The sequence below is a fragment of the Alosa pseudoharengus genome, unplaced genomic scaffold (genome assembly GCF_046254945.1).
Source record: "Alosa pseudoharengus isolate Yale_2024_CS ecotype anadromous, Long Island Sound unplaced genomic scaffold, YU_APseudo_1.1 YU_APseudo_1.1_scf_3, whole genome shotgun sequence".
Classification (NCBI taxonomy): Eukaryota; Metazoa; Chordata; class Actinopteri; order Clupeiformes; family Clupeidae; genus Alosa; species Alosa pseudoharengus.
The window spans coordinates 23693917-23706715 of record NW_027468718.1 but is presented as its reverse complement, the minus strand read 5'-3'; the positions used below and the strand labels follow the sequence as shown (position 1 = coordinate 23706715).

The window sequence follows — 12799 nt, the reverse complement described above, 5'->3', positions numbered from 1 at the left end:
TAACATCCTCTCTCATAAGTTTCACACCTCTGATTTACAAGCGCTATTTTGCTTCTCCTGCACTTTTGAAACATCGTAGAAATTGATCACAAGTTTGAAAATAAGGATCAATTTCCCTTTCTGACGATCACCAGGATTACAATTTCAAGAGGACACAACATTGTTCTATAGCTTAATCTAAAGAACTCGTCGGATGTATGCAGGATATAGCCCATAAAATATCAATCTTAAATAGTAGCCTAGGCTAAATCAGCGGAGCTCCAGAATTATCTCTATTTTTTTATAAATACCATACGTCAGTCAGAGGATGAGAAGACTCTAAAAACTGGATTTGGATGGACTCACACTCCAGTGAAGTGTGAAGTGCCAGCAACAGATGCAAAACTTCTACTAACCCACCACGGATTATTTAATTGTATGGTACGTTTGATGCGTTCTCTTTTTTACTGCAAACACATTTTCACATCCGCATATTGTCATAATATGTTCTTTTTTTTTAATGTTTTTGCTTCAATCAATAAATAGCTCACTCGGGAAATTTACCTTTGTATGTAGCCTACTCAGCTCTCATATTCGTTGGCATTGCTAGTAATGAGCCAGAAGTGACATAATGGCAAGCCTGCATATAAAGTCTGCAAAGTGGAAATTGAAGTGTAACTATAAATTACCTTTATAACAGTCACGTGGTTTTGTACCTATGTTGGACTATATTATTTGCCTTTGTTACTCATCTTTATAATGGGATGTGCACTGGGAAGCTGTAAGTGCCATTACTAGGTGTGATCAAAGCCTACTCCATTCTGCATAGCCTGGCAACATGAACATTAAAATGAAATGAATTTGAGGGCTAATGAAACGCCCACAAGTTTGGCATGTAAGTCAACCATAGGCCAGGCACTAAATCATCAGTCACAAGGCATTACAGTGGCTATGTGTCTGTGTGATATTGACAGGATCTCAGTTAGAACTTGGGTGAAGATGGGCCTCCCTGGCACGTGTACCCTGGCACTGATGCTACTGGGATCTCTGCTGGAAGTAGGACACTGTTGTCCACATCCATGTGCCTGTTACCTCCCCACAGAGGTGCACTGTACCTTTCGCTCCCTGCTCAGTGTGCCTGCTGGAATACCCAGACAAGTGGAACGCATGAATCTGGGGTGAGTGCCCCCTGGAAATTATTCTGGTATTGCAATGACATGCGTTAACTCAGTAAGATTGACAATGAAATTCGATTGCTTAAAAAAATAAAATGTTTTTGTTAGTTAGCTATAATAAGCTATGTTATTTCTGGTAAACTAAAATGAGGCCACAAGACATTTAAAATACTTCAAAAACTTCATATGCTTTATTATGTGTACTATGAGAATAGTTATATTTTATAGAATTAACATTTATAACAAATTCTTGCATCTTCCAGATTTAACACAATAAATCAGATCACAGAAAGCTCATTTGATGGACTGAGAAAACTGGATCTTCTAATGATGCATGGAAATGATATACATGAAATCCCCCATGGTGCCTTCCAAGACTTGGTGTCTCTACAGGTACATTTCCCCCCAGTAGATCACCATCTATACCTGCCTGTATAGTCATATCACTGCTTGCATCCTGTCAAGCTAAAATGTATGTACTTGTTCACAGAAGTCAGGACATACTAAAATACAATATTTTCTTAATTGTGACATTGAAAATATTATCACAATATATCACAATATCAACTGGGTACCAGCAAACCAGTAAAATAACTGTTTGCTCACAGGTGCTGAAAATGAGTTACAACAAAGTGAGAGTGATCACTGGGCACACCTTGTTTGGCTTGACAAGCCTGGTGAGGCTGCACTTGGACCACAACCGTATTGAGTTTGTCCACCCTGATGCTTTCCATGGAATGACTTCTTTACGACTGGTCAACCTGGAGGGCAACCACATCCAGCAGCTCCACCCGGCCACCTTCAGCACATTCTCCCTGATACAGCAGTTTCCCCTGTCCACCATCAAGCACCTGCACCTGGCTGACAATCTGCTGACCACTCTCCCAAAGAACTTGCTAAAGAACATGCCCCAGTTGGAAAATCTCGTAATTTATGGAAATCCCTGGAGCTGTGATTGCAGAATGAATCATATCTTAGACTGGACAACCAGCCATTCAGGTAATAAGGCATTGCATGTTGCAATATTTGATTCCATATTTCATTGCATTTTTAACTGCTTTTAATCTGCTGTTTTAATAATAAGAAAAATCTGTATAAGTCTACAAATGGAAAAATGTGTCGTTGGCTTCACAGGTTTGTTTTTTTTTTTAAAGAAAAAAACATCTGTCATAATAATTCTCAACACAGTAATAAATAACATTACATATTGATACATAGGTGATTTATTTTGTTTTTCAGGAGTTCTGAAATGTAAAAAGGACAAAGCATACCCTAAAGGCCATCTCTGTCCAATGTGTGCTTCTCCAAAACATCTTGTGAAGAAAACAATCTCAGACCTTCAAGACCTCACTTGCACTGGACCTGTCATTAACTCCTCAGAGAAGGACCCCACCCTTCAGCCGAGTCTGAGTGATTTACTCTCTGCTGAAGAATTGAGAGGGCCGTTTGGGAACATTACACTCAATCTGTCTGATGAACATGGAAACAAAGTGGATCTCAGTTGTCGCATTGAGGCACAAAGAGAGTCCACCAAAATTGCCTGGGAACAAATAGGATCTGAGGAGATTGTGGCTAACCTAACTCTCTCCCTTGACCTGGAGTGCCCAATAGAGCGGCAGGAGTATGAGAGATTGTGGAGACTTATTGCATACTACAGTGAAGTGCCTGTCCACCTACAGAGAGTGATAATGCTTAGCAAAGAACCCAAGCTGAGTTACAGATATAGACAGGATGTTGAAAAAGATGCTTATTACTACACTGGGGTGCAAGCCAATATAGTATCCCAGCCATCCTGGTTGATGCAGCCCTTCATGAAGCTACAGCTGAACAGACCACATTCAACCGCAAAAAATGTAAAGATGATCCTAGGAACCCATTTCTCATCAAACTGGGAGATAGAAATGATGAGACGACAGCGAAGGGACTGGGTAATGATTGAACACAACAACAAAACACAGACTGCCATGACTGCTGTAACAGGGGGCATGATAGAAATGGACTGCAATGTGCTAAGCTCTGGCCATGCATCAGTTCAGTGGATGCTGCCAGATGGCTCCAAAATCAAAGCGCCTTACACCAGCCCTGACAAGAGGATTGCTGTATCCAGCAGTGGGAAGCTGGTCATGAAAACACTAAGCCACTCCGATGCTGGTGTATATTATTGTATTGCTGAGGTGAGGAATGATCAAGATTTTCTTCCATTCCGCTTAGCTGTGGTGGAGTCCTCAGCTCCCCCTCCAGGTGAGAAGGCAGGGCCAGCAGTGACACACTCAGTTGGAGAGCCCATCTCTCTTCCATGCGTCACTTCTGCAGCCCCTGATGCTGAAATCAATTGGATTTTCCCAGATGGAAGTAAAGCAACCACCAAAGCCAATTCATCAAAGGCTTATGTTTTCTCCAATGGAACATTGTTTATACCACACAGTCAGCTCAGTAACAATGGCTATTACAAATGTGTGGCTATTAACCACCATGGTACAGACACCTTGGCATCAAAGGTAACAATTACAGGTAAGGAGGCCCTTCAGCCATTGAGAAGGTATCCCATGAGGCCACAGTCAGCTGCAGGAATCTCCACTAAAATAAAAGCTTTCATAGATGATGATGAGTCTTCAGGAGATTATGGCATATGGGACAAAACTCCAAGCAACCTGAACAATGGTCGTATAAACAGGCAGCGAGTTCCCCATACGAGAATACGAGGGTCTCCACAAAGACATCCTCAACGAAGACCTCTAAGCCCTAGAAAACCTATTCGAAAAGGATACCATGGACAAAATAGGAAACCTATTCCTGAGCCAAGGAGAAATTCTGGAACATCAAAAGCCAAAATAGACCCACAAAAATGGGCAGACATTTTGGCAAAAATACGTCAAAAAACAGCTCCTAAACCCACTACACCAAGCCCCGTTCACACCAGTTCACCAGTCCGAAAAATTAATCATAAAGACCTGTCCAACTGGCCTGACCCTGGTGACAGTGTAGAAGGATCGACTCCAGATGACACTGCTCTGCCAGAGGAGGGATTAAATGTTGTCAACACTCAAATTCCTTTGCAAATACCCCAACACCAAACAGTGGCAGCCCCTACTCATACAGAAGACCAGACTAATGATATTTACCAAATATATACACCTAAATCAAACACTGAGGTAAAGGAACAGACCTCATCTCTAGATATTGCTGTAAATCCTACTTTAGCATTGGACAATGGACTGTATGAAACTCCTACAGTAAAAATGGGAGATAGTCAGGCCTTCACTGTTTTACCAATTACTCTGCCACCAAAACATGCAGTAATAGAGGACTCAGTCATCCCATTGCACACATTTGATACTGATCTTGAGGTAAACACAAACAACAAAGTGAATGAAAACAGTCTCACTTCAAAGTTTACAACCTCTACACCAACTGCCAAATCTACATCTACTGCTGTGGCCAAACAAGGAGTCCCCATTAACTCAGTGCCCCCTAGATCAAACGTCCAGTGGAATTCAAGAAGGAGGTATGGCAATAGAAGACGAATGAACAGACTCAGACCGAGACCACCCATCTCACGCTTAGCAACTCCTAAGCCACAGCAGCCATCAACATCTACCATCCCCTCATCACATGTCAGATCTACAGAAGCTTCACCAGTCAGTAAGAGCATATTACCCACATCTGGACCTTTTACAAAACATACAATTACTCACTCAGAGAGAACTCTCTCAGCCCAAGATGACAAAATGCTCACAAGACAACAAGAACAACATGAAGAAGTTGAGCTTGGAAAGCAGCAAGTTCCACCAGCAAGCACTTCCTCAACATTACTGTCACTTGTAACAACACAAGGACAGCCTCAAGTATACGAGCACACAGCTTCTTCAGTAGCAAACCCAACGTCAGAGCCAGGCCACAAATCTGTCTCTGTGGCTGCTGGCCACGAGGAGTCTACAACAGCTCTGTCAGACTTGGAACTGAATGCTAAGATCATAAATGAAAATGTGGCAACAACTCTGACCTACATAACAAGCCATGTATCATCACAGTCAGGGGTAAATAGTGTACATGCTTCAAGTGAGCCAACCTCTCATACCGTCAGCCTAGGCGAGGACGTCTCCTCTGTCAAAGACATTAGCAATCAGAATAATAATGAAAAGCACCTAGAGGATTCCTCACCATACATACCTATAACCATCAAACCACCAACAACAGCCAGTGAATATCATGAGACTCCATATACTCCATCTAAAGAATCTCCACAAATAGTTTTGACCACTCAGCATAAACACAGTGTTGTTTCCCCAATCGCAAAGACACCTTTGTCAGGTGAAAACAAAGAAAATGACCTTCAGCCCAAACAAGACAATGATGTTGAACAAACAGTCATCACAGTAACAACTACAGAGCCAACAACCACAACTGATATTACTACTATAGCTGTTACTACAGCAACAGTATTAACATCCACCCCAACGTCCACAATGCCCACCACAACGTCCACCCCAACATCCACAATGCCCACCACAACGTCCACCACAACGTCCACAAAAGCCTCCACAACAGCAGCACAAAAAACAGCTGCTATGTCAACAACAGCTTCATCAATATTAAGACCTAGTGTAACATTACCTGGAAACAACAGGGTTTCCCATGGATCAAGGTATCCTGGAGGAAATTACATTCCTGACCGTCACAGTGGAAGAATACCGAGTACTAACTACAGATACCCATATTACTTCAACAATAGGAATCCATTAATCATTCACAGACCTGATAGAAACCGAACGCCATCTGTCACAAGTTCCCCAGAGCAAAATGGGAAAATAAACTCCAAGAAGTCAACAAATGGAAAGGCGCCAATTACTTCTTCAACTGCAGCCAAAACATCTACAACTAGAACTCCAGTGACTGTCTTAAAGACATCTGCTTCGTCAAAACCCAAAACTCAGCATCAAACAAGTCAGACCTCAACAAATCGACATTCCGCCACAGTATTTTCGTCCAACACATATAATGGGTCATCTCAGAGACCTGTCACAGTGCCTCGCCTAAAAGGAAAACCCAAGATCACCACCAACAATATCTACACATTTATAGTCAATGCTTCAACTGATGTACAGCTTCCGTGTGATGCTGTTGGGGAGCCTAAGCCATTCCTCACATGGACCAAAGTATCCACAGGTAGGGGGACATCTATTTGTAAGTAATGCAATATTCAGTTCCATACGCAACTATGTAAAGTAACATTATTATAATGAAACCAATAAAAAACACAAGTTCATAGCAAGTAGCCAGTAATACAAAGTTCTTTATTTTCCCCATGAGACTGAGGATTGTGACACTTACTTGTCACTATCCATAAGACACATGTGGTACGGTAAACGGTACACCCACTGAAATTGGAGACTGTGGTTCAAACCGAGGCCATGGGACAAGCCTGTCCAGGAGAATGTGCAATCTGTAGTTTTATGTGAACAAAATGGTTTTTCCTAGCCTCCTGGGCCCAATATTTTGTCTGTAAATTTTTAGCTTTGTAATGAATCATAGCCAATTTATCACAGAGGCAAAATAAAGCAACGTGTCTTCCCCAAGACTTATTACTTATAATGATTTCATTGTTATTGGATAATTAATCTTAGAGATGACTACCTCATGAAAATAAATGTATTATAAAAACATTTATGTCAAATGACTCTATTTTTCCATTTGTTCTAGGAGCTATCATGTCAGCAAACAGCAAGCTCCAGAGGTTTGAAGTCCTGCCAAACGGAACCTTTTTGATCCGTAATGTGCAGCTTCAGGACCGAGGCCCATATCTCTGCACAGCCCAGAACCTCTACGGGGTGGACAAGCTGACCGTCACCCTCTTTGTCATGGCGCAACAACCCAAAGTGCTTACCCCCAGGCATCGCGACGTGACTGTGTACCTGGGTGAAAGCACCAGCCTGGGGTGCCAAGCACAAGGTCTGCCAGAGCCACACATCACCTGGGTGCTTCCCAACAAAACTGTGCTGCATGCACTCAGCACTATGGAACAGCGAGTCATGCTCCTGCCCAATGGTACTCTTCAGGTCAAGCAGATCAACTACCCAGACCGAGGGATTTACAAATGCATAGCCAGCAACGTGGCTGGGGCTGACACACTCTCTGTGCGTGTGCACATTGCAGCATTGCCTCCTATGATCCAGCAGCTGCACCGTGAGAACATCACCCTCTCTGAAGGGCAGACCGTCTACATCAACTGCAGTGCCAAGGGAGCGCCCCAGCCAAGCATCCGCTGGGTGGTCTATGACGGCACGCAGGTCCGCCCCTCGCAGTTTGTGAAGGGAAATATGTTTGTCTTCCCCAATGGCACGCTGTACATTCGCAATCTGTCTGTGAAAGACTCGGGAAGTTACGAGTGCATGGCCATTAACGTCGTAGGGGCTGCAAAGCGGACGGTGAGCTTGGTGGTGAGGAAGAGCTCCTCCACAGCCAAGATCACATCCACGTCTCCTCACAGCACGGATGTGCTGTACGGGGGGAATCTGCGTCTGAACTGCGTGGCCTCTGGCGATCCAGCGCCCAGGATTGTGTGGAGGACCCCGTCTAAGAAGTTAATAGATGCACATTACAGGTGTGTATGACTGAATAGAAAAAAGCCTGAACATCAGTGTATGTGTAGTGTAATTAATTATCATTGTTCCTTAAGTCAAAGTTAAAAAAGGTTATCATAGTGTCATTTTGAATTCTGCTCTCATATCAAGGTCAGTGTCATTAAATAACAAATAAATGCATCTTCAAATAAAATCCAGACATATAGTGTACTGTAGAGTACATCATTGTAAGTCATTGTAACATTGTAAGTATTTCATTGTGTGTAATAGTAATCATTTACTTAATTTATTCATCTTCATATTTTGTTTGTTTCCCGCTTTCAGCTTTGATCGTAGGATGCGAGTCTTCAGTAATGGCACACTAATAATCCAAGGAGTAACAGACATAGATGAGGGAGACTACTTATGTGTTGCCAGAAACAAAATGGGCGATGATTATGTGCTCCTCAAGGCCAACGTGATGATGAAAGCAGCCAAGATTGAAGGAAAGCAGCTGAGCAGCCAGAAGGTCTCCTTTGGGGGGGACTTAAAAGTAGACTGCATCGCCTCCGGTCTCCCAAACCCAGAGATCAGGTGGAGCCTGCCAGATGGAACTATGGTTAACAGTGTTATGCAATCAGACGACAGTGGTGTGCGCACTAGACGGTATGTGGTATTTGACAATGGCACTCTTTATTTCAATGAAGTGGGAATGAAAGAGGAGGGTGACTACACATGTTATGCTGAGAACCGACTGGGAAAGGATGAGATGAAGGTTCACATAAAGGTTGTGCCTGAGCCCCCAGCGATCAGAAATAAAACTTCTGAAACTATAAAAGTGAACTACGGACATACCGTGGCACTGACATGCAGCGTCAAGGGGGAGCCTACTCCTACCATCACATGGCTGACTCCAACCAGCCGCATCATACCCCCCACCTCAGACAAATACCAGTTACATTCAGACGGGACTCTGCTCATTCAGAAAGTGCAGAGGTTAGATAATGGGACCTACACCTGCACTGCCAGGAACACTGCGGGTATGGATAGGAAACTGGTGAGGCTTGAAGTTCTTGTCTCTGCCCCCACCATCAACGGGCTTCAAAGCTCAGCCAGCTCCACTCAGGAGACAGCACTGAGGGATCAGCGGAAGCTCCTACACTGCAAAGCAGAGGGGACCCCGATACCACGGGTCATGTGGGTCCTGCCCGAGAACGTGGTGCTGCCCGCTCCATACTACGGCAGCAGAATCACAGTGCATCGCAACGGAACACTGGACATCCGCTCCTTGCGATCGACCGACTCTATCCAGCTGCTTTGCATTGCGCGTAATGAGGGGGGGGAGGCGCGTCTGCAGGTTTCTCTTGATGTGATAGATGAGGTGGAGAAACCCAAGCTGAAGGACCCCGCGACAGAATCTACATCTCTCACCAGTGGAGTTTCCATGACTTTGAACTGCACCGTTGAAGGCAGGCCAACTCCCCAGGTCACCTGGACCCTTCCCAATGGTACAACAATCATGAGTGGCACAACTCTTTACAAATTCCACCACAGGCCAGATGGCTCCCTGTTCATCAGAAACCCATCTCTGACTGAGATCGGAAGGTACCAATGTGTTGGCAGAAACTCAGCTGGCTCTGTTGAGCGTACTGTCACACTAGAGTCAAAGAAGAAGCCTGATATCAATAACAAATACAACTCAGTGGTGAGCATTATCAACGGCGAAAACCTGCAGCTGAATTGTCTCTCCAAAGGGACGCCCCTCCCTAAGCTTACCTGGACTCTGCCTGGTGGTGTTGTGCTCATGAGACCCCAGACAATGGGACGTTACACAGTTCTGGAAAACGGAACTCTTATGGTGAAGCAGGCATCTGTTTATGACAGGGGGACATACCAGTGTAAGTCCACTAATGAGCACGGCACATCTGTCCTGTCCGTGCCAGTGATTGTCATTGCCTATCCGCCACGCATAACAAACGGTCCTGGAGCAGTGACTTATGCCAGACCTGGTGTGGCCATTCAGTTGAACTGCATGGTCATTGGCATCCCCAAAGCAGAGGTGGCCTGGGAGATGCCTGATAAGACTCTGTTTAAAGCCGGCACTCAGCCACGTGTCTATGGGAACAAATATCTTCATCCACAAGGCTCCCTGGTCATTCAGAACCCATCCAGTAGAGACACTGGTTTCTATAAGTGCACTGCCAAGAACGTTGTAGGAAGTGACACAAAGTCAACATATTTACATGTGTTTTAATGGAAAATAATTGATGTTATACATGCCCACAAAACTGCGCAAACTCAGTGCACAAGATACTGTTCACACAAGCACATATGAGTCATTTTACTACAAAAGAATGCTCTATATCTGGAGCTGGTTTATTATTTTAATTCCATTTACATTGAGTTTAAGTTTCAAGCATCTTTCCATATCTCAACAAATGTCTATGTGATAATGTATGTAAAAATGAGCTTTTTAACAAAAGCTGAATTTATGGATTTATTGTCATGAATTCAAATGCCAAAACTCGACATATTGAATTGTAGACATCAGGGAACAAAATTGTAACTGCTGTTGCAAAATGTCATACATTATTCACATAACTAACATGATGCGTTATGTCCTTCACAGACATATTTGATATTCACATCTGTAGGCTACTTGTTATTTTTATTTTGTAAACTAATACCTTATAATACAAATTGACATGTTTTGTGCCATATTTGAATAAGAAGGGAATGTTTTTTACTGTTAATGAAATGGACCAGTTCCTAATCGTGATTTGATAGTTTTTGTTTCTTTTGTTACCAAATAAGCTTTAATGTTTGTCAGATGAATTGTGTGGACATCAATATTACATTTACTGTATATTATTTTAGGAGTCTGTTCACTCTGTGCTACTACATGTTTATTTTCTTAAATTATTTGTCTTAACAAGACTGGTGAAAAATAATAACTGTTATGATTTGGTGTAGCTATATTTTTAACAGCCACATCCACATAAAGGGCAAAACAAACGTAACATGTTTATGTTTATATCCAAATTAAAATGATCAAGTGCACTGAATTTGAACCTTTTCTTCAGCTTACTTCTATGCGCCCCACATGGTAAAATCTGATGACTTTGATAAATTGAAAAAGAAAAACTTGATCATTTTAATTTGACCACCAAGGTGGTCAGATATTTTTTACTACTGGAGCCACTTTCAAGTGATGAGGATTTATCAAATGTGATTGGATATTTTCTCCCACAAATAATACAATATGTGATCTATTATCAGCAGGTGTGTTTCATTGATGTCACTGTACATCTGTTTTCCTTGGATCTCAGGGCTGTTTATGATTATCTCAGGAAGCGAAACTGCTTCTCTCAGCACAAGCTGTCTAGAAAGTATGATATAAAATAGTTTTCAGGAGGTTAAAAGTTCCTAAACACAAAGGTCTTTCATCTGTCTCATTAGCTTGTTGCTGCATAACTATCTGAGCTGATAACCATTATGTCGCACAATTCAAAGCTAAAAGCTAAATGCATTTATCTGTCACTTTGCAAGAGACAGAGGGCAAAAGCTGCGCCTCCAGCCATATGTTCAATGAGAAGAGCAGCTCCACTGTGCCTGGTTAACCTAAGGACATGCAGGGTCTGTTCAAGCCCAACTCCACCTGGAGTATTTCAGCAGACAGCAGTTCTCATCTCCTTTGCCAGGTCATTGGGTCATTAGAAGCTCTGTTCTCATCTAATAGCTTTACCTTACTTGCCTTACACATTGAAAAGAAATCCTATGGGACATAAGCTTCACCCCTGATGTGCCTGCAGAAAGGAAAAAAAGCAGCACTCGCTAATTTTCCATGATGACAATCCTATGTAAGGGAAAGGTCATTAGGTCATCTCCTAAATTGTTTGACTGCAGCCTGGATTGCACACTAATTGCAATGGTCAGGTGCCTGCCCGATCCCTGTTGTTAACTGTAAGGTTCTAGGCTTGGCTAGTGCATGCGTGGTTTGTTGGTGAATGGGACAGAAAAGGGAGGGAAAACAGGAAAATGATTCAGTCTCCCTCAGCAAGACTCGCCTCTAGGCCTCTAGTCAAAAAACAAGAAAATGGCACAAATGTGTTTACCCACAAATATCCTATCTCTACACAAAGTCACACAGGAGCTTCATTGCAGAGAGTTGCTGTAAAGCAAAAGTCATGGCTACTGTAGTGTACTACACTCCTACTGTGAAATCTCATTTTGAAGTGAGTTGTATGTTTGATTTAGTTGGAGCACTGATACCAGAGGGACACACGAGAGGGTGATACCCAGTCAGAGCCAGAAAGCAGCTAGCAGGGGACAGCAGGGTGCACGAGCAAGCGAGCAATAGGAGGGAGTGCCACTAGCTGTCCACACAAGATGAAGAGGGCTAGGGAGACAGTTTCAGTGACACATCTTTGGCTTTTCCCCTCCCCGCCCGCACCCAGGGAAGTAAGAGGGCCAGCTGTTTCAGCTGGAGCAGCACTCCTGCCTCCTGCTGCAATAAATTGGGGAGAATGACTGACACTTTAGAGATGTGGGGCTATGCTTAAGAGAAGGGTTTGGAGGGAAAGCAGAGAGATAAATTACAGTCTCCATGTTAGAAACAGCTGTGAGAGGCAGCAGCACCCAGAGTGCCTATGCCTGTCTAACGTGGGGCTAGTCCTAAAATGCTTATTACAAAAGGGAAAATTTCCAAGAATGCAGATGATCTATTCATACTTCACAGATTGACAGAATGAGAGACAGTCAGAGAAGTGACACTAGTGACTAATTAGAAGATCCAACTTAGAATGATTAGTTCCACAGACATGAATTTCCTCCATTTATACAGAGAGTTAATTCCCATTGGCAACAACATCTTGTTCTCTCAGTGCCTACAAAAATCTCAATGAGTATTGATTCAAGCCGTCTTTGGTCCTTTTGATGCGTGTCCTGTTGTTATCACGGAATACAAATAAAGCCCCCCCTCTGAGGGACAACAAAAGGAGACAGAGCACACTGTGCCCCACTGGCAGTGTGTGCTGCAACTGCTTAGTGTCTGGGCTGATAGGGGTGGATGTTTCCTGGGTCTCG

General features: G+C 43.2%; 1 protein-coding gene across 1 annotated transcript; it reads left to right on the top strand.

Moving 5' to 3' along the window:
• Positions 1-11226, top strand: mxra5b (matrix-remodelling associated 5b). Its single transcript, XM_076263632.1, has 7 exons — positions 1-420; positions 954-1157; positions 1418-1547; positions 1763-2153; positions 2394-6320; positions 6855-7755; positions 8060-11226. Exons 2-7 carry the CDS (start codon positions 979-981, stop codon positions 9966-9968), a joined length of 7437 nt encoding a protein of 2478 aa, XP_076119747.1. The 5' UTR covers positions 1-420; positions 954-978; the 3' UTR covers positions 9969-11226.
• Positions 11227-12799: the final 1573 nt, after the last annotated feature.

Excerpts from the sequence above, each read along its gene's own strand:
- mxra5b (XM_076263632.1), top strand. The coding sequence starts at position 979 with ATGGGCCTCCCTGGCACGTGTACCCTGGCACTGATGCTACTGGGATCT. Across the intron at positions 2,154-2,393 it reads CTGGACAACCAGCCATTCAG|GAGTTCTGAAATGTAAAAAG; the intron begins GTAATAAGGCAT and ends TTTGTTTTTCAG. Across the intron at positions 6,321-6,854 it reads ATGGACCAAAGTATCCACAG|GAGCTATCATGTCAGCAAAC; the intron begins GTAGGGGGACAT and ends CATTTGTTCTAG.